The sequence below is a fragment of the Oryza glaberrima genome, chromosome 6 (assembly GCF_000147395.1).
Source record: "Oryza glaberrima chromosome 6, OglaRS2, whole genome shotgun sequence".
Classification (NCBI taxonomy): domain Eukaryota; kingdom Viridiplantae; phylum Streptophyta; class Magnoliopsida; order Poales; family Poaceae; genus Oryza; species Oryza glaberrima.
This window is the reverse complement of record NC_068331.1, coordinates 23,913,838-23,933,866: the sequence shown is the minus strand read 5'-3', so window position 1 is coordinate 23,933,866 and position 20,029 is coordinate 23,913,838. Positions and strand designations below refer to the sequence as shown.

The following is a 20,029-nucleotide window of genomic DNA, read 5'->3' as shown; positions in this document are numbered from 1 at the left end:
ATCCTCACGATCAATACAATTCGGTTGTATTCGGCGCATCGCCACCTTTTACCTTTTCTACTTTATTTTATCGTTCGACAGGACTTGGCACCTGACGCGGGGCTGCATCGGTGTTCGATCTCCGGCAAAAGGGTAAGTCCAATGTTCCGTCGGCTCAGGCAATTGTATCGTTTATGTCGGCGTCGTTCAAGGCTGCATCAGTACATTCGACCTCTTGGATTGCTCTGGTTTGGATGATATATTTGCCTACCTATTTATCATGTCTCTGTTAATCTAGTCTTAGCATATCAATTTAGCTCTATCAGCTGTCTCTCGCTTTAGGTTTTTGCCGGTATCGGCTAAATCGTGTTGCTAGATTAGATTAGCCTAGGCATCTACCACCCTGAAAACACAGTCAACGGCTTGATTGTCTAGATATTATGTTTCTTTTCATACTTAGTGCTGCATCAGTTAAGTTTGATCTACTAAGTCGTGCTTAGAACCATAATCTCTAGCCTGCTTCTTGATTGCCAATAAGGGTTTCATCGGGGTTTCAGCCGGTGAGTTATCTGGACGTTGCATCGCTCATAAGGATTGCACATACATATAAGTTAGATTTCGCCGATGACAAGAAAGGTTTCACTGTTTAATCTAATATTGTGGATTTCATGACATCGAACCTCCAGCCGATGTGTGCTTTAACCTTCGGATCGATGCTTATTTATCATATCATTGCTAGCCGATTGGTTTATACTGGATTATATTGTTATTTTATTACATCATCATCAGCCGATTGCCTTTATATCATTATCTACATTGGACATATAGCCGATAGCTCTAAACCCTATCGCTCATTATCTACATTGGACATATAGCCGATTGCTTAAACCCTATCGCTATCGGCTGGTATCGGCATCAGCTATTATCGGTTATTGGCTGGAACTACTCCATCGGCTTATCAGCCGATAGGCTGTTTTATCTGCTGTTTATATAACTTGTCGGTTGCAGGATCAAACTGACTGGCACGTCCGCATCTCATCAATCTTTGGACCTGCACAGGAGTTAAGCAGATCTCCCAGGCTTCGTGTTTTTTATCAACACAATGGCAAATGTGTCTCACTTAGAATTTGTTGCAATTAATTAAGAGGAAGCCATCAAGAGATTATTTAGACGCTATATTTAATTTTGAGAGGAACATGAGAATAGGCAGCTGGGTTATAAAGGGAAAGTCTTCTTGTAGCTATCTTGGGCTTAAGCCAGGTGCATGGAATGACTATGGAACGGGTACCCCATCGCTTTTTTTTAGCAAAGGGCGAAGCCCTCCATTTCCACTAAAGAAATGTAGAAAAGGTACCCCCATCGCATTAACTTAAGAAAAAAAAAATCATATCCTCTAGTCGATGTTTCCACGATCCTCTCTCTCCCTTATCATGAAAACCTATAAGTGGTCAGACGGACATTGTGACCACTCGACCAATTGTTATCAGGAACACTAGAGGTGAGAACAAATCTTAAAAATATTCATGTCATATACATTGAAAAAAATGCCTAAGACGTTATATTGGTGGAAAAGACACGTAACAAATGGAAGAAGGTTGGAAATAAAGGTTACTTAGAAAAGAACATATAAATGCCAACATGAGACATTGTCGTAAAAGGATAAAAAGAGAACGTGTAACTTCTAAGACAAGAATAAATTTCATAAAAGTGCCTGTATGCATGCAACAAACTTTCTTCCATATTATGTTCTGGAAAGCTTAACAAATGCTTTGCTAAAATTACAACAAAGTAAAAATCAAATGTACGTGCTAGATGTTTCCAGCTGCTTAGCATGCCTACAAATTTGGCTATATCTGTATTGCAGGATACAGAACTTCTACTCATGGGAAGAACAAAACAAAACGAAAAGGGGAAAAAAAAGAAAGAAAAACCTCAATCATGTGATGAAGTGAAGCTGGTCACATCGAACGGAAATATCTTCCAGGTCCGGCTCAAACCGCTGAAACCCAAAAATGGAACACGAAACCAAAAACCCCAGCCCAAACCCAGGCCACAATCCGGTACGCGCGAGATCACACGATATTTGCGATTCGCGTCTGCGTTGCGCCCTCGTCTCCACGAAAGCCGCCGCCCCCGTGGCGTGGGCCCCCCGCTATTTTCACCGTCACAAAAGCATTATAAAAAATAAAAAGAGAAAAAAAGAATAAAATAAAGGGGAGCAGCGTTGGCTTTGCTCTCTCTCTCCTATCTCTTCTTCCTCCCTTCCCCTCGGGCCAAGGGCCATCTCACCCCCACCACCGCGATGGCCTCCTTCCCCTCCCCTCCGCTCGCCGCGGCGGCGGCCGCAGCGCCGCCCCGCCTCGCCCCGGGCCTCCCCCTGGCCGCCGCCGCCGTGCGCAGGCCCTCCTCCCTCGCGCGCCGGTCCTCCATCGCCCTCGCCGCCCCGGCCAACCCCCTCCGCTGCACCCACCGCCGCGCCGTGTCGCCCAGGTGAGCCCGAAGAGGAGTTTGGTTACCTCTGTCCCGCCCCCGCCCCCACTCGTCTAGGGTTCCAGCGGAATTGGCCGCCCGCGAGACTCTGATTTTCCGCGTGGATTGTTGTGTGTTGCCCTGCAGGTTGAGGAGGCGGACGGAAGCTGTCGGCGCGGCCTCGGCGGCGATTGGGAGCCTCGGCGAGGAGAGGGAAGGGTGCCTCTCGTGCTTCCCCAGGGGCCGGAGGCGGGGGAGGCCGGGGCTCGCGAGGTTCGCGCCGTGCGCGCTCCCGCACACCTATGGGCTATCGTCGCTCCACAGCGGGTTGACTGGCGCTAAGGTTCGTGTCATCCGTAATGCGTCTGAATTGATAGATTAGGAAAATCCGGTTCAGTTAATTGGGGATCATTGGATGAGTGTTGTGGACAAAAGTGGCCAGTTCCCTTGCTTGCGATGCTGTGTCCTCCTCGGTTGCTTTTTAATGGTGCGTGTGGTTTATTGGGAATAGGATCGGTACAACAAATGTGGATATCGCTATCAGTAAAGCATTGAGTGCGCCTGTATGTATTTCTCCGACTTATACAGAAATCTTAAACATGGGATAGGTCCGCATGTTTTAATTTACAGCACAAATGGCAAGCTAATTGTTGAATTAACATCAAAGTTGAAGCTAGAAAGAAGTACTGTACTGCAAATCATCGCTTAAAGCACCATTCTTCAGGGCTGGTTCTCAACGGCATGTGAACAGTGAACACACTCCAGAATTAGGAACACATCTTTTCATATGTTTGTTTTGATGCATTTACTTGTATTTATTCAAAGAATCCAGCTTCAATTATGTTATAAAACAGGAAATAATAAATTAATAAAGGTTATATGGCACTACAGAGTATAACATGATCCCATAGTTCCCCTTCTTGATTAAAGTGGTTCAATGGAATAAAATTCATGAATTCTGACCACGATGTTTGATGATTTTCAGATCAGGCGTCGTCATGTATTACATGCTGCTGGACCTGATGAACCACATGTTGCAAGTCCAACTTGGTCTGAAACTGCTCTGGATAAACATTATGTAGATCAGCCAATTGGGAAGGAGGAACTTGAAGGTTTTCTTAACACACCGCTTCCTTCTCATCCAAAGCTAGTCCGAGGACAATTGAAGAATGGCCTCCAATATCTTATTCTACCAAACAAAGTTCCAGCAAACAGGTGAAGAAACTTGTTTCATTTCCACTTATAAACCCTTCTTTTGCAGCAGTACCAACATAACCTTCAGCTGCTATAACAAAAGTATTTACATGATTTGGGATGCCGTGAGTTGTATTTCCTAGCAGTGTGGGGGCCTACAGTTTTGACTTTTGACAAGTTGTTATGTTAATTTCGTTGCAACATAACTATTTGGATTTTGGACCCTTTAAACATTCAATATACTTTAGTGTTGATTCCTGGACATCAAAATTGTTTCAGTATATTGATATATTGACAAATATTATACGGTGGCTCGGGGCCTAGTTCATGCCAGTAAATTACACTACAAACTTGTGCTAAATGTAGAGCATATACACAATGTTCTAATATGCTTGTCAACCGGTGATTAGGTGCAATGCTGATGCAAGATTCTAACTAATCTTTTTTGCAGGTTTGAGGCTCACATGGAAGTTCATGTTGGATCAATTGATGAGGAAGAGGATGAGCAGGGAATTGCACATATGATTGAGCATGTTGCATTTCTTGGCAGTAAAAAGCGTGAAAAACTTTTGGGGACAGGTGCAAGGTCTAATGCATATACAGATTTCCACCATACCGTGTTCCATATACATTCTCCAACTAAAACAAAGGTATGTACTTTTGCAGTCATCGGTTGTTTCTTTAAGTCTATCTCTGTTTTCTATTGCTTTGAATATTTTCTTTGACAAGAATATATATGAAAATCAACTGGGAAACTGTTGACTGCCATATTATGTGCATAACATGTCTTCAACGCTTAACATATGTAGGTATTTCAATCTGGTGGTCCAAATTTGATGTCTTCTCTTGTTTATTTAAGGGTTTAACATATTAGCTTGTCTTTTATGTGGCAGGAATATGGTGAAGACTTGCTCCCTTCTGTGTTGGATGCATTGAATGAGGTGGGATGTTACGTATAGGCTATATGCACAGCTTTTGCTACCATTTTATTTCTTTTTGGTTAAGGGGCTTTCAAATAACAATTATCTTTCATTTGGCGATAAAAGTTTTACATGCATTTGGGTAGCCTGTTTAACAAATTCTCTTTCTGCCAAATTTTTGTTCTCCCAGATAGCTTTTCATCCAAAATTTTCTTCTTCTCGTGTTGAGAAAGAGAGAAGAGCAATTCTTTCAGAGCTCCAGATGATGAACACAATCGAGTATCGTGTTGATTGTCAGGCAAGTAATTATTTTACTCTGTACCACTTTTTAGGGCATCCTCTGAGAAGGGATTGTTCCTCTTGGGACACATGCTAAATCAATTCATATTTAAGGGTACTATCTTTCTATACTAATCGCAATTCATTTGGTGTAGTTATTGCAACATTTGCACTCTGAAAACAAACTGAGCGAAAGATTCCCTATTGGACTTGAAGAGCAGATACATAAATGGGATCCTGATAAGATCCGCAGATTTCATGAGCGTTGGTATTACCCTGCTAATGCTACTTTATATCTGGTAGGAGAGGTCGATGATATTCCCAGAGCAATACGAGAAATAGAGGTAACTAGAATTACAACCTCCTAACTGTTGTTTTTTCTTATGTTTCTGCTGATCTGTTTTTTGGATTAAACGTAAACTGACTCATATGCAATGCAGGCTGTGTTTGAACATACACTTCCAGAAGGTGAAGCAGCCCCTATGTCAACTGCAAGTCCATTTGGTGCTATGGCAAGCCTTTTTGCACCAAAGCTACCTGGTGGCTTGGCTGCAAGCCTAACTGGTGAAAGATCACCTGCTGCAGATAAAATAAAGCCTGTGAAAAGGGAAAGACAGGCAATTAGGCCACCTGTAGAACATAAGTGGTCTCTTCCTGGAGTTGCCCAGGATGCCAAGCCTCCAGCAATTTTTCAACATGAATTGATCCAGAGTTTCTCAATCAACATGTTCTGTAAGGTATGATTGTTTGCTATCTGCTGAATTTTACTCTTTAGGGCTTGTTCTGTTAATCCTCATGAGGAAGGGGTTGAGAGGGATTAATTCCACACCTCAATAGATGTGGAATAAATCCCCCTCAATCCCTTTGGGGGAGGGATTAACTGAACAATGCATTTGGGTTGCGCTTTGTGCCTCTACAGCTTAGTGTTAGCTTAGTTTAACACCAGATGTTTCCATAGTGGTTTCTGTTATAATATATAGTAGATGGGAACCAGTATTTTGTTGTAATCAGCGAAAAATTTGATAGCCCTTTCTTCCCTCCCTCTCTGTGCACATGCTCACATATTCCGCCTGTGCCTAACTATTCATTTTCTCTTCTCAGATATGATTCTATTTTATGATTCAAATGAGAACAGTCTTTAGCTTTAAGCTTACTCTTCTCTTTGAACTTTCTTAAAAATGCATCATTTGTATATGCCTAACTAATTGATTTCTTTTTGTGGACAGATACCTGTTAACCAAGTTCAGACATATAAAGACCTGCGAAGTGTCCTGATGAAGCGGATATTTTTATCTGCTCTGCATTTTCGAATCAATACAAGATATAAGGTTCGTGATATTTAATCAACGTGAATTTTGAATCACTCTAATTTTTTCACTTATACCGAGACTTTCTTTGGTTTATCTCTCTAAAGAATGCAGATAAGTTCATATGATTTGCATTCTTTTATATCTATATCTAGCACATGTTTTTTTCTTTTTGTAGATTGTTTGTACATGTTTAACAGATAGACATAAGACATGCATTTTACTGGACATTAGACTTGCTGCATAAGTCTGTAGGAGGCCTGAGGTCTTTCCAGTGAAGTATTTACATTTGTTTGGAATCATCTCTTTTTTTTTTTTGCTTGGAATTAGGTTTAAGTAATTAGTAGTTCCATGTTTCTTGTTTCTAGTTTTTAGTGATAAAAACATCTTTCCTGTATATGAATGCTGTATTTTTTATACAGAGCTCAAATCCTCCTTTTACATCCGTCGAGCTGGATCATAGTGACTCTGGAAGGGAAGGTTGCACTGTCACTACTCTTACAGTAACAGCTGAACCCCAGAATTGGAGGAGTGCCATCAAAGTTGCCGTTCATGAGGTTTGTATAGTATACTCATGACCAGTTTATCTGTTTTACATGACTTGTTCTAGCTCACACTCAATTTAATCAATGGAATTATATATAGACAGTCATAGATAATTTCAGGAAATGTAATTGTTGGAAGGAACAAATAGAAAAAGGAAACAGTTCAATGGAAGTTATTGAAGCAAGATTTTATTAGCACAAGACCCGCATAAAGCAAAACTTGCCTATGTCATGTGTAACGCTGCTAGCCAAAGCCTAATCTGACCTGATCTTCATCCAACCTGGTCCCAACACAACCCAAGCATTCTTTAAAGGGAAGCTCAAGCGTTCCCTTACTTTTACTAACTTATCTTTACCTGCTGTTTCAGGTTAGGAGACTCAAAGAGTTTGGTGTCACAATGGGGGAAATGACCCGCTACATGGATGCACTGATAAAAGATAGTGAGCAACTGGCTATGATGATTGATAGTGTTCCCTCAGTTGACAACTTGGACTTCATTATGGAGAGTGATGCACTTCGCCATACTGTTATGGATCAATTGCAGGGGCATGAAAGTTTGCTTGCTGTTGCTGAAACCGTCACCCTTGAGGAGGTATGGCGATTTTCTTTTATACAAGTCACAGAGGAAAAAAATAAATATATGGCATGGCATCAGTTCATTTTGCCTTGTTTTTAGTTCTACTACTTCATATTATACATAATGAATTATGTTTTACCATATGTAGGTCAACACTGTTGGTGCAGAAGTTCTGGAATTTATTTCAGATTATGGAAAGCCTGATGCACCGCTTCCTGCTGCTATTGTGGCCTGTGTACCCAAAAAGGTCCACATGGATGGAGTAGGTGAAACTGATTTTGAGATACATCCGGAAGAAATAACTGATTCCATCAAGGCGGGTCTTGAGGAACCTATTTACCCAGAGCCTGAGGTACGTTGGTTACTTATGGTATCTCTTGCTTGTTGTGAGCTATCTACCTGGTGTAGAGCAGTATGTTTGGGATCTTGTTTGGTTCTGGTGTCTTGATTGGTTGCTAAATGATTATTGTTATTGTGGCTACAGCTCGAGGTGCCAAAAGAACTGATTACTCAGTCTGAGCTTGAGGACTTGAAATTGCAACGCAAACCATCATTTGCTTCTCTGAGTAAAGAGGAGAATGTTGTGAAAATATTTGACGATGAAACTGGTATAGCACAGCGCCGCCTTTCTAATGGAATTTCCATCAATTATAAGGTAATACTAATAAATTGGAAACCTCTGGCTATTGTTATCAGGATTGAACAGTGTCTTGTTCCAGTTTTGTTGTAGTTCACTTTGTTATTCCATTGTAAAAATTGTGTGGTAAATTGATGACAGATCACACAAAATGAGGCAAGGGTTGGTGTTATGCGACTGATAGTAGGTGGTGGGAGGGCAACAGAAGATTCTGAATCTAAGGGATCTGTTATTGTTGGTGTTCGTACTTTGAGTGAAGGTGGCTGTGTTGGCAACTTTTCAAGGGAACAGGTATCTCCAACATACGGATTTGTCTACTAGCAAACTGTTACAGTTTGTCTGTTGATTTTACCTCCATCTACCTCACCCACTTCAATACATGTGCTAATCAGACTCTTCTAACTTTGAGCCCCTATATATTTATGAAAAATACTTGGACTAGCCACAAGAATATTTACCCTCTGTGTCATCACGTTCATAAATAAAACATAGTTCTATATTGTCCATTCAATATTTTAAATCATTCATTCCCATGCATATCCTCTAACAACAGTAGTCGCATGGAGTCAAATGTATTTTTCTCACAGATTGTTTACCTTTGAACAAGCTGTACTGCTAATTATTCAAACTCTAAAGCACTTCATAAAGTCTTTATATGATTTCAGGTTGAACTTTTCTGTGTGAATAATCTCATAAACTGCTCATTAGAATCCAATGAGGAGTTCATTTTTATGGAGTTCAGATTTGCTTTAAGAGACAATGGCATGCGCGCTGCTTTCCAACTCCTCCATATGGTCCTTGAGGTAGGTTTTCAATTAACTACATTGTATACTCATCTGTGTTGTTATAGGAGAACTCCGTTTTCCCTAATGCAAATATCTCATGCTTACAAAATTTTGTCTCCATTTTACAGCATAATGTGTGGCTAGAAGATGCATTTGATAGAGCAACTCAGCTATACCTGTCTTACTATCGCTCCATTCCCAAAAGTTTGGAGCGCTCTACAGCCCACAAGCTTATGTTAGCCATGTTGAACCATGATGAAAGGTTTGTAGAGCCATCACCACATTCATTGCAGAAATTGACTCTCCAATCAGTCAAAGATGCTGTTATGAACCAGTTTGTTGGTGACAACATGGAGGTTAGTGTAGTAATTCATCGTTTTCGAGTTTCTTTCTCTTTTTTCCCCTTCAAGTGTGTTCTCATTGCGCCTGTATGATTGGTCTAACATATCAACATATTCCTATTGTTTTTGTCTGTTTTTATTTAATATTATCTACAATAAATTTTCCAGGTCAGTATTGTTGGTGATTTCACTGAAGAAGAGGTCGAATCTTGTGTTCTTGACTATCTTGGGACTGTGAGTGCTCCAAAATCTTCAAAAATACAGGAGCATATTGAGAAGATTTCCTTCCTGCCGTTTCCTTCGGACTTGCATTTTCAGCAAGTATGAAGTTCTCTGTAGCCCTCATAAGCAGATACTTTTTTCTTCATTATGTTAATGATTTTTGAGTAATGCATCATGATAATAACATATAGTTACATGTCATTATGAAACTAGTGTTATAAAAGGGTGAAAGATAGATGCACGCGAGCATGTTTGTATTTGTTTGTTTGATCATTGGCTCTTCTTTACCAGGTATACATAAAGGATACTGATGAGAGAGCTTGTGCCTACATTGCTGGCCCTGCACCTAATCGCTGGGGATTTGCAACTGAAGGGAATGATCTATTCAATGTCATCCGGAGTTCTAGTGGAGATGGTAATTCTAAAAAAAGACATGCACTGCACTGTGAATTACCTCATTTAGCACCATATATCCTACAAGTTAGACCTGACACGAGCATACAAGCTAATACTGCCATACTTTGCAGCTCAAGTTTCTGAATCAGCAAACACAGATCTTACGGAGAGGAAACATATTGACGTTCGCAGCCATTCTCTGTTCTTTGGCATCACTTTGAGTTTGTTGGCTGAAATTATTAATTCTAGGTAAAATATTTCCACACATCTATTTGTTTTATTAGAACATTATTAGCTTATCATGTTTACAGAATGCATGTCATGGTAACCTTTGAATAATCTAGTGATTAATGCTAGTAACTCATGCGGTGTTTCTCCCCTTGATGTCTCACTATACATGTGTCATTGTTCTTAACCGTAAAAACGTAGTGTTGTGATATCATTGTCTTGGAGAGACTGTTATATTGCATTTTGCTAAAAAGATTAACATGACACGATGGCTGTTTTCTCAGGCTATTCACAACAGTTCGAGATTCCATGGGATTAACCTACGATGTTTCTTTTGAACTAAACCTTTTTGACAAATTGGACCTTGGTTGGTATGTGATTGCAGTAACATCAACCCCGAGCAAGGTATTTTACCTTTGAGCTTGAACTTGCTGTGCTATGTGCCTTGTCTTCTTTGGTCTCAACTTTTCTCTTTCTTACATTTGGTCAATTCTGACTCCAGGTTCATAAAGCTGTTGATGCATGCAAAGGTGTTCTCAGAGGATTACATAGTAACAAAATCGTTGAAAGGGAGCTGGACCGGGTTAGTCAACTTTCTAGACTTGATAGTTTTAACAAGTGAACCTACACATTTTGCTTGATTTTTTCATATACAGCTAAGTACAGCCTCAGTACGAGAAGATTGAGCAGCAAACAACACAGTTTTCTACATGCTAATTGGTTTTATTTCTTATTGCTGATGGCAATTTTCATGTGCTTCAGGCAAAGAGAACGTTATTGATGAAACATGAGGCTGAGACAAAGACAAATGCCTATTGGCTTGGTTTACTAGCCCATCTGCAGTCTTCATCTGTGCCTAGAAAGGTGAAGCATAAATTGTTTGTGTGCGCGCTCCACCAAAAAGAAAAAAGAAACAGAATCAGAAATAAGCTTACTCTACATTATAGCTCTAACTGCATTGGTACTTCATTCACCTTGACATACTAATAGTAATACTGTGGAGAACAAGGGTTTGCATATGTGGCCTTCACCTAAGTGCACTTGTAAGCATACTTCACCACCAATTCATGGAGTTAAGGATAACTAACAACAGAATGTTTTATTTGGTGAAAATAACTACTCCCTTTGGCCATAAATACTTACGTTTAGGACAAGATTTGGTCAAACTTTTGAAACATTGACTGTTAATAGCTTCTCAAATCGCTTAGTTAAAAAAACAAGAAAAATGGGGTGCATAGATCTGGCTTGAAAAGCACCATCATAATAGCATAAATTTATTCGAATACAAAATTGATAGTCAAACTTTTAAAACTTTTTTTAAAAGTTATATAAGTTCGATGAATCTTGTCCGAGACGTCGAATGTTTATGACCATAGGGAGTAATAAGTATGGAAACGTGTAATCCCATCATCTTTTATTGACCGTGGTTTGTAAAAAGAAATCTTGAACAGCTGTGAACGTAGTGTGTATCCGTTATTGTATGATTTCTTCTCTAAATTTTGTGGATTTCTTCCCATTTATTTGGTTACTTCAGGCTAAAAAATCTTATTTCTTGTTGGTATTATATCACTGTCTTACTGTATTTCGTCCCTATCAAATCAATGCAGGAAATATCCTGCATCAAGGAATTGACGATGTTGTATGAAAGTGCCACGATTGAGGACTTGTATCTTGCATATGAGCACCTAAAAGTTGATGAATCTTCTTTGTTTGCTTGCATTGGGATTGCTGGTGCTGAATCTGGCGAAGAGACGACTGGTATGTGGTTTGAACTTTGCACTAAGTATCCTTAGTTATATGGTTTGCTACTTTGCGTCAGTTAGACAGTTAGGATGAAACCTTTTAACTTGGGCTAATCTAGTAGAAGCTAGTTGCAGTCTAGTGTAATTTATCGTGGTTTTATCCGTTATTTGCTGTTGTTATTTTATATGTTAACGATGCAATTGAACTGCAGATGATGAGCTCGATATGGGCCTGCATGGCATGGGTCCTATTGGAGGCCGTGGTCTATCAACAATGACCAGACCAACCACATGATTTCTGCAACTTCCGATGACTGAACTTTTGTAAAGGTGTGCTTATTTTGAGGTGGTGGTGGGTGTTCTGCGTTGCAATCCCTCTGGGTTTCTAACATGAATAATCTCCGTTGCGTGCATTTGCAGGGATCGAGCTAGCTCCTCAAGCTAGGAGTTGTATGATCCTGTTCGAGACAAATGTTGACAGTTGTGCGTTGGCACATACTGTTTTAGACTCCTCGTGCGTTGAGATCGGATCAAATCGCTATTTCTTGTGCATTGCAACCGAAGGCTTGGCTGCCACAATTCTTTTTGTGATATTGCGTTGATTGATGGCGAGGTCCTGAAAGGTCAGGCAGCTTCACATGTATAGTAAAGAACTAAAAAGGTTCTTCGTTGTTGTAACTAGGATACATCAGGTCATTGAAAAGGTAGGGGCCAGTAGAATCTCAGATAAATTGCTTTGCGACGGCTATAGCGTAGGGGTCTTATAACGCAATAATGCAAGCCCACAGGTTGTAACATTCTAGTATTATTTTTCTCGAAAATGTATATTTGAGCTATTTATATTTATTAGGTTTCACAATTTTGTGATGATTCTACTATCCTATCTAATTGCCTCATATTTTTTACTGCCGCTTATCGTGTACTACTAGTACATAATTCAAGCTTCTTTCAGCACGATGCCTAATTTCAACTCAGGGTTGCATGGGGGGCCCAATCCAACGTTGTGCCGTGCAACGCCGAGAGCGAGAGGAACACCTCCACCATCGACGGCCGCGCGCGGGGCTCCCGCGCGACGCACCGCAGCGCCAGCGCAGCCATCGCGAGAGCCACCTCCGACGGGTAGTCGCCACGCAACCGGGAGTCCATGAACGCCGCCACCTTGCCCCGCGCGTCGTCATCGTCGCCGTCGACCACCAGCTGCCCCTCCGCTTCCTCCCACAGCAGCAACGCCAATGCTTCGCCATCGCCACCCTCGCCGCCGTCTCGCGCAGGCGCCGCCTCCTTCCCGGACAGGAGCTCGAGCAGGACGACACCGAAGGCGAACACGTCGAGGTGAGGCCCGATCAGCCCGTGCTCCAGGTACTCCGGCGCCATGTACCCCTGCGTACCCACGACGCGCGACGTCATCTGCCCGCCGGCGCCGGCGACGGCGCGCGCCAGGCCGAAGTTGGAGACCTTGGCGCGGAAGTCGGCGTCGAGGAGGACGTTGCTGCTCTTGAGGTTCTTGTGCACGTAGGGCGGCCTGGTGTAGTTGTGGAGGTAGTTGAGCCCGTCGGCCACGTCGAGCGCCGCCTGCATCCGCTGCCTCCACGAGAGGGCGCGGCCGCCGTTGTCGCCGCGGATCCAGTCGCTGAGCGCGCCGTTCTCGGCGAGCTCGAACACCAGGTACGTGTCGCCGCGGTGCACGCAGAGGCCGAACAGGCGGACGAGGCACGAGTGGCTGACGCGTCCCAGGACGCTCACCTCGGCGCCCACGTCGCCGGCGACGCGCTTCACCGCCGCCGCGACGTCGCCGTTGATCACCGCGCGGTAGACGGACGAGTCCCCGATGCGCCGCTCCTCCGCGAACCCGGCCGTCGCCCGCTCCAGCTCGCCGTACTCGTACACGGCCATCGATCCCACGGCATCGCGCACGTCGACGTCCGCCACCGTCGTCGGCAGCATCCACGGCGGCGGCGTCGCCTTCGCTCCCTCCTTATCCGGAGCCAACGGCACATCGTGAAGCTCGCCGTTGCCACGCCACCGCCACCGACGCCGTAGCAAGAACAGAGCAAGCAGAGCACCAGACGCAAGAACGGCGAACCCAACACCAACTCCAATGCCGATACACCTACCGCGAAAGGATTTCTTCCACCTCCCACTGCCCGATTCGCTGGAAGGCACCGCCGGCGGCGGCGGAGCTGACACTGCCGGAGCCGGAGCCGGAGAAGGAGGCCCCGGCTCCGGCAAGACCGTCACGTCGGGCTTGGGCCGATGCTTGAGCGGGACAAGCATCGTGGTGAAGGGATACACCGTGGAGTCGTCGGTGAAGTTGTTGGCGAAGAGAACGGCCTGGTAGTCGGCGCCGAAGCGATCGGCGACGGTGGACGAGTCGTCGTCCCAGCCGAGGAGGTACGTCACCAGGTACCTCACGCCGGCGGCGGCCTGCGCCGGCGACGGGCACGCGCAGCGCAGCGGCACGGTGAGCCTGATTCCCGGGTAGAGGTCGAGGCTGTCGTGCGCCGGGTTCTGCGCCATGAGCGCCTGGCACGTCGTGAGCCCCTGGTACGTGTCGTTCGCCATGACGAAGTAGGTCTCGTCGTCGAACTGGATGACGTAGCCGGCGTCGTGCTGGTAGTACCCGGCGGCGGTGCAGGCGCAGGGGACGGGGACGAGGAGGAGGCCGTCGCGGGCGACCGGAGGCGAGACCGGGACGGAGTTGGCGGCGGCGACGGCGGGGACGCTGGCGTTGAGGAGGTAGGAGACGGTGATCGGGGAGGCGTAGCTCGGCGGGGCGGAGCGGAAGGTGAGGTAGGCCGTGCATGGCGGCGGCGGGGAGGCGGCGGTGCCGCAGGTGTAGCCGAGGACGGAGCTGCCGTTGTCGGTGTAGCAGTCGCCCTGCGCGTTGGCCTCGTACTGCTGCTGCGCCGCCGCCATCGGCGCCGCGAGCAGCACGACGAGGAGGAGGAAGCGCGGCAGCATCGACATCTTGCCTGAAATTGGAGCTCGTCGAGAAGAGCGTGAGGCGATGAGCTCGCTAGACTGCTTAAGCTAGAGTGGTAGCCGGAGACTACAGGTCAACACCTGCTGGGGTCAACGGGGTCAACTGGGGTGTAACCTGGAGGAGCTGATACATCGGATCTTACATAAGTACTAGTAAGAAATTCGTTTAGAATGTTGTTAAAGTTAAACCTTAAAAATATAAATTATAAATAACTCTCAAGTTGTTGAGTTTGAAAATGTAAAAATTATATGAATAGATTTGTCTTGAAAAATACTTTCATAAAAATATACATATATCACTTTTCAATAAATATTTTTATAGAAACAAGAAGTCAAAGTTGTGTTTTGGAGATCGTGTCGCTGTCCAAAACGACTTCCTTTACGAGTACGGAGAGAGTACTTTTCAGTGTCAAATAAACCAAACTCGTAACATATTTTTTTATAATAAATTTAAGCATTGTATTAGAATGTATCATATCCTATATAAGATTGATTTATTTTGGGACGGAGGTAGTAATAGCGGGCGCCTACGCATCAGGCGTCCGACAAATTCTCTTAAATTGGACGCCTCTCTAACAGCCCTCTCTCTCTCTCACTACCTCTTGCATGCATGTATATATATACTTATTTACCAAGTTATACATAATCTTATCTAATAATTTATCAATCCAATCTTCGATGTAATTGCATTATTGTAATCATTAGAACTAAATCATTGCAACAAGATATCAGATGGCTATAATTTTTTTTAAAAAAAATCGAGCGCTGTTTCACTTCTTATAGAAAAATAGTTTCATCATTTAATTAAATGTGTCTAAAAGATATGCAACATTTTGAGAATACCGACTGCAACATCAACAATTATTGTATAAAACAACTAATGAAAAATTTAAAGTCACGTGAAATATAATATATTTACAAGAACAATTATTTTGCTAAAACATTTTTTAGACAGTGGGAAAAAAATGCGTGCAACATTTATATATGAAATAGTGAAACATTAAGAAATACTTATTGAAACAACTAAGTAAAATTATGCGCAACAATACAAAATAAGTTCTAAAAAATAATCAGAATATAATCGAGTGAGATCTTGTTGTAAAGATTTAATTGTAACAAATACGGAGGCAACTACACATCGGGCACCCACGTCATGCTGACGTCAGCATGCAAAAACTACTTTAAATTATTGTTTCTCTTAAATTATTTATCCAAATCATGATCCGATTGTACCATTAAATTCATTGCAATTAAATATTTAAAACAAGAGACATTGATATATTCCGACGAAATTTTTTTAGCTTATTATTGAATTATTTTTAAATGTTACACGATGTTCCACCAAGTATATCGGAATTGTTTCACTATATAGATTGAAAATGTTTCAATCGTTTAAATCAGGCGCTGTTTCACCTTATATAAAAACAATGTTTTAACAAATAGCGAAAGAATGTTTCTGTCAGGGTTATGGATACCAAATACCTAATAGTAGTTGACTAAATCTTGGCAGGGCTCACCACATACCATGTCTTATACGGAAACAAACTTCGGATATAGGAGGAGCTCCGGATAAGGAAAGACAGCCAGAGTTCTATATGGAAATGACAAGAACTACTCGGATTGTATCCATATTGGTTTTCCTAATTCTACTTGGACAAGGGGACACCTATGGGTATAAATACAAGGCCCCCCTAGGAGGAGAGGGGACATGGAACAATAGATCAAGACAGAAGATTAACATACAAGCCAACATACGCCAAGACAAGGCGTCGGATATCGACTTCAGAGATACTCCCTCTAGTTCCATATTAATTGACGTTTTAGACAAGATTGAGGTCAAACTTTTATAACTTTGACCAACAATAACTCTAAAAATATTTAATTTAAAGGAACTATAACAAGATATATATATATATATATATATATATATATATATATATATATATATATATATATATATATTTGTCTTTCAAAGTAGTATAATAAAAGTAAACATGCATTTATTTATTATATATATTATAATAGAAAAATAAGGTCAAAGATATATTTTGTAGACCGTGTTATTGTCCATAACGTCAATTAAAATAAAACTGGAGGGAGTAGGCATGGCTAATCCCCTACGGTGCCTATGGCTACTGTCAAGAGAGATATAGCGCTGTCCCTGATCTCGACGGATGCGGATTCGAGGAGGAAGACTACCCTATTGTCGACTACAAGTCAGTACTACAGACCACCAAGTTGACAACAGTTAGATAGGCTACCCCAAATATTGTACTGGTGTGATTATGGTGAGTAAAAGCATTACCGGTTTTGGCCAACAGGATGTAGGGCTATTATCTAACAATTCAGGGGCCCGAACCTGTATAAAAATCTTCGTCTCCGTCTCTTTTACCTAAGTCTCGCGTACATCCTAGTACCAACGATCCCCATACTGTGCAAATACCGGAATCGCGACATCAAACGTCGATAGTTTCAGTTCACTGCAACATTTTATCCATACATAGTGAAACATTATAAGTACACTGGGTGAAACATTTTTGGTGGAACAAAAAATAAAACGAATTCCCTTAATAGAGGGTTTACATAATATATGGGTGATTTGTTGCAAAAGAATGTTTCAATACACTGCAACATTAGATCTATACATAGTGAAACATTGTGAGTATACTAGATGAAGCATTTTTGGTGGAACAAAAAATGAAATGGATTCCCTTAATAAGGGGTTTCCAAAATATCTGGGTGATTTATTGCAATGGCGTGTGTGGTGGGGACACGTGGCAGGGGTAGCACGCGTGTCAGGGGGGAGTGCACTTATTTTTTTTTGCTCCCCCCGGGCGCCCGATTTGGAGCATTATCGAACAGATACAATAGTATGGACGCAACTCAGAATCGGGCGCCCAATCCCGGGGCGGGAAAATCGGGCGCCCGCGTCATGCTGACGTCAGCATGATGCATGCATGCAAAACTACTTTAAACTATTTTTTCTCTTAAATTATTTATCCAAATCATGATCCGATTGCAACATTAAATTCGTTGCAATTAAATCTTTAAAACAAGACCACACGTGGATATATTCTGATGAAAAAAATTAGCTTATTATTGAATTATTTATAAATGTCGCATGTTGTTCCACCAAGTATATCAGAATTGTTTCACTAAGTATATCGAAAATATTTTAATTGTTTAAATCGGACGTTGTTTCACCTTGTATAAAAATAATGTTTCAGGAAATAGTGAAAGAATGTTTCAATTCTCTGCAATATTAGATCTATACATAGTGAAACATTATGAGTACACTAGGTGAAACATTTTTTGTGGAACAAAAAATAAAACAAATTCTCTTAATAGAGGGTTTCCAAAATATGTGGGTGATTTATTATAAAAGAATGTTTCAATTCACTGCAATATTAGATCTATACATAGTGAAATATTGTGAGTACACTAGGTGAAATATTTTTGGTGGAACAACAAAATAAAACGAATTCCCTTAATTGAGGGTTTTCAAAATATGTGGGTGATTTGTTGCAAAATAATGTTTCAATCCACTGCAACATTTAATCTATACCTAGTGCAACATCATAAGTATACTAGCTGAAACAAAATGTTCGTGGACACGTGGCAGCGTACGGACACGCGTGGTGGGGCCACGTGGCAGCAGCGCGTGCGGGCGCCCGATTTTTTTCCGCCGGATTGGGCGCCCGACGCTGAGGATTATCGCAATAGTATGATCAGATAAGTAAAATATAAAAAAAGAAAGTTGTTTAAAGTTTTAAAAAAAAGTTGTTATAAGCGTATATCACCTGTAGGTGCACTTGAGCACAAGAAATAATAATCACAACGTAACACATGTACTCCTAATAGTGAGTGGAGGCGTTTGATATTTGTGATTGTATCGGATGTTTGACAATAAGTATTTTTTCCGAAGTAACAACAAGCGATGACCATGATTCTGAAATCCAGGATTTAACGACAGTTACAAAATGGCTTGAACAACTTGGATCAGTTTCCAGGGTCTGAAATTTTGGTTAGAAATTTTCGAACCATTTACATTTACGGGTGCAAGGGACGTCATCAGACCGGCAGCTAACCACACCGCTCCACGCGTAGCACCGCTCGCTCTGCGGTACATGGTCGATCGACATGCGGTCCTCGTCCTCCGGTGATCTATCCAGTCCACCGTTGTCAGTTCGGTCCTCGTCGGCTCGTGCCGTCTACGTGCGGCTGGGAACCGGATTAGTCATTTGTGTTAGTGATGATTGACTGAGTGTTGATTTGAAAAATACGAAAGTACAGAAGATCTACTTAGCTCCAGATAGGTCCTAAATTATCGATGAGATATGGATGTACCAGTTTAATCACGCAACTAACAAAGACCGTGTTTATTTGTTTTTGGTAAAAAAAATATTACATATACAGCCACAAATTTTAACTATTAAACTTAGACTAATAATAAAATAAATTACAGATTCCATCTGTAAACAGCGTGACTAATCTATTAAGCCTAATTACTCTGTTATTAGCAAATGTTCACTGTAGCACCACATTGTCAAATCATGGCGTAATTAATCTCAAAAGATTCGTCTCGCAATTTACATGCAAACTATACTATTAGTTTTTTCGTCTATATTTAATGCTCCATACATGTGTTCAACATTTAATGTGATGGAAAAGTTTGAAGTTGGAAGGAAACTAAATACAACCAAGATATATAAGGTTGTGTTCGTTTCCCCCAGTCAGTTGGGAACTAATGCCCTCCGCACGAAAAACGGAGTAGTCCATTAACACGTGATTAAATAAGTATTAGATTTTTTAAAAAATGAATCAATATAATTTTTTAAACAACTTTCATATAGAAACCTTTTAAAAAACCACACTGTCTAGCTGTTTAAAAAAGTTTACATGCGGAAAACGAGGGATATGGGTTGAGAACTCTGACTAACAAATACAGCCTAAATAAATGATTAGAGAGCCGATCGATCAACAAGCCAAACAAATGCAGCCTAAATCTCTAATACCAATTTCAGGGTTCTAACCCTGGCTAGAGATTGGGCCACGTGGCGCCCTGAAAATCAAGCTTTGCCTCCCTGCGAATTTGCCACGTATCTCCTTGGCTCTCCTCCCGCATTGTTTGATCGAGTATCGACGGCTAAAGGCTACAGCTCGCTGTGGTGGACCTCGTTAGAAAACTGGAATTTTTTTTCCACGAAAGGGCTCCATCCCTAATCCACCCATCCTCCTCCCGGACGCACGCACCGCCGTCCCCCCGCCGCCCACCGGATTCTCCACCACCTGCGCGCCGCGGCCAGCGCCGCAGTAGACCACCCGCTCGTGTCCTCCTTCAAGACGCTAGGCTCGTCTTCTTCAACGCCGCCCGGCCACCTTGCCCTCCCCTGCGTTCCCTGCCGCAATGCCGCTGCCTTTCCTC

The 20,029-nt window shown here is 42.3% G+C and overlaps 2 protein-coding genes across 3 annotated transcripts; one reads left to right on the top strand and one right to left on the bottom strand.

The window, feature by feature from the left end:
• The first annotated feature begins 2,222 nt into the window (after positions 1–2,222).
• Positions 2,223–12,497, top strand: LOC127776186 (stromal processing peptidase, chloroplastic). Of its 2 annotated transcripts, XM_052302539.1 has the most exons (25): positions 2,223–2,469; positions 2,596–2,791; positions 3,434–3,663; positions 4,094–4,292; positions 4,536–4,583; positions 4,753–4,860; positions 4,997–5,185; positions 5,282–5,578; positions 6,068–6,169; positions 6,571–6,705; positions 7,062–7,286; positions 7,420–7,623; positions 7,756–7,926; positions 8,050–8,199; positions 8,574–8,711; positions 8,822–9,049; positions 9,203–9,355; positions 9,548–9,671; positions 9,784–9,901; positions 10,165–10,285; positions 10,383–10,463; positions 10,643–10,744; positions 11,488–11,638; positions 11,835–11,952; positions 12,043–12,497. In XM_052302539.1, the coding sequence occupies exons 1-24, from the start codon at positions 2,282–2,284 to the stop codon at positions 11,915–11,917; spliced, it is 3,741 nt and encodes a 1,246-aa protein (XP_052158499.1). In that variant the 5' UTR covers positions 2,223–2,281; the 3' UTR covers positions 11,918–11,952; positions 12,043–12,497. The 2 variants fall into 2 exon arrangements, with proteins under 2 accessions (XP_052158499.1, XP_052158500.1); XM_052302540.1 differs by lacking the exons at positions 2,223–2,469; positions 2,596–2,791; positions 3,434–3,663; positions 4,094–4,292 and adding an exon at positions 4,341–4,447.
• A 79-nt stretch (positions 12,498–12,576) lies between these two features.
• Positions 12,577–14,707, bottom strand: LOC127776187 (protein LYK5-like). Its single transcript, XM_052302541.1, has one exon. The coding sequence runs from the start codon at positions 14,587–14,589 to the stop codon at positions 12,589–12,591; it is 2,001 nt and encodes a 666-aa protein (XP_052158501.1). The 5' UTR covers positions 14,590–14,707; the 3' UTR covers positions 12,577–12,588.
• Positions 14,708–20,029: the final 5,322 nt, after the last annotated feature.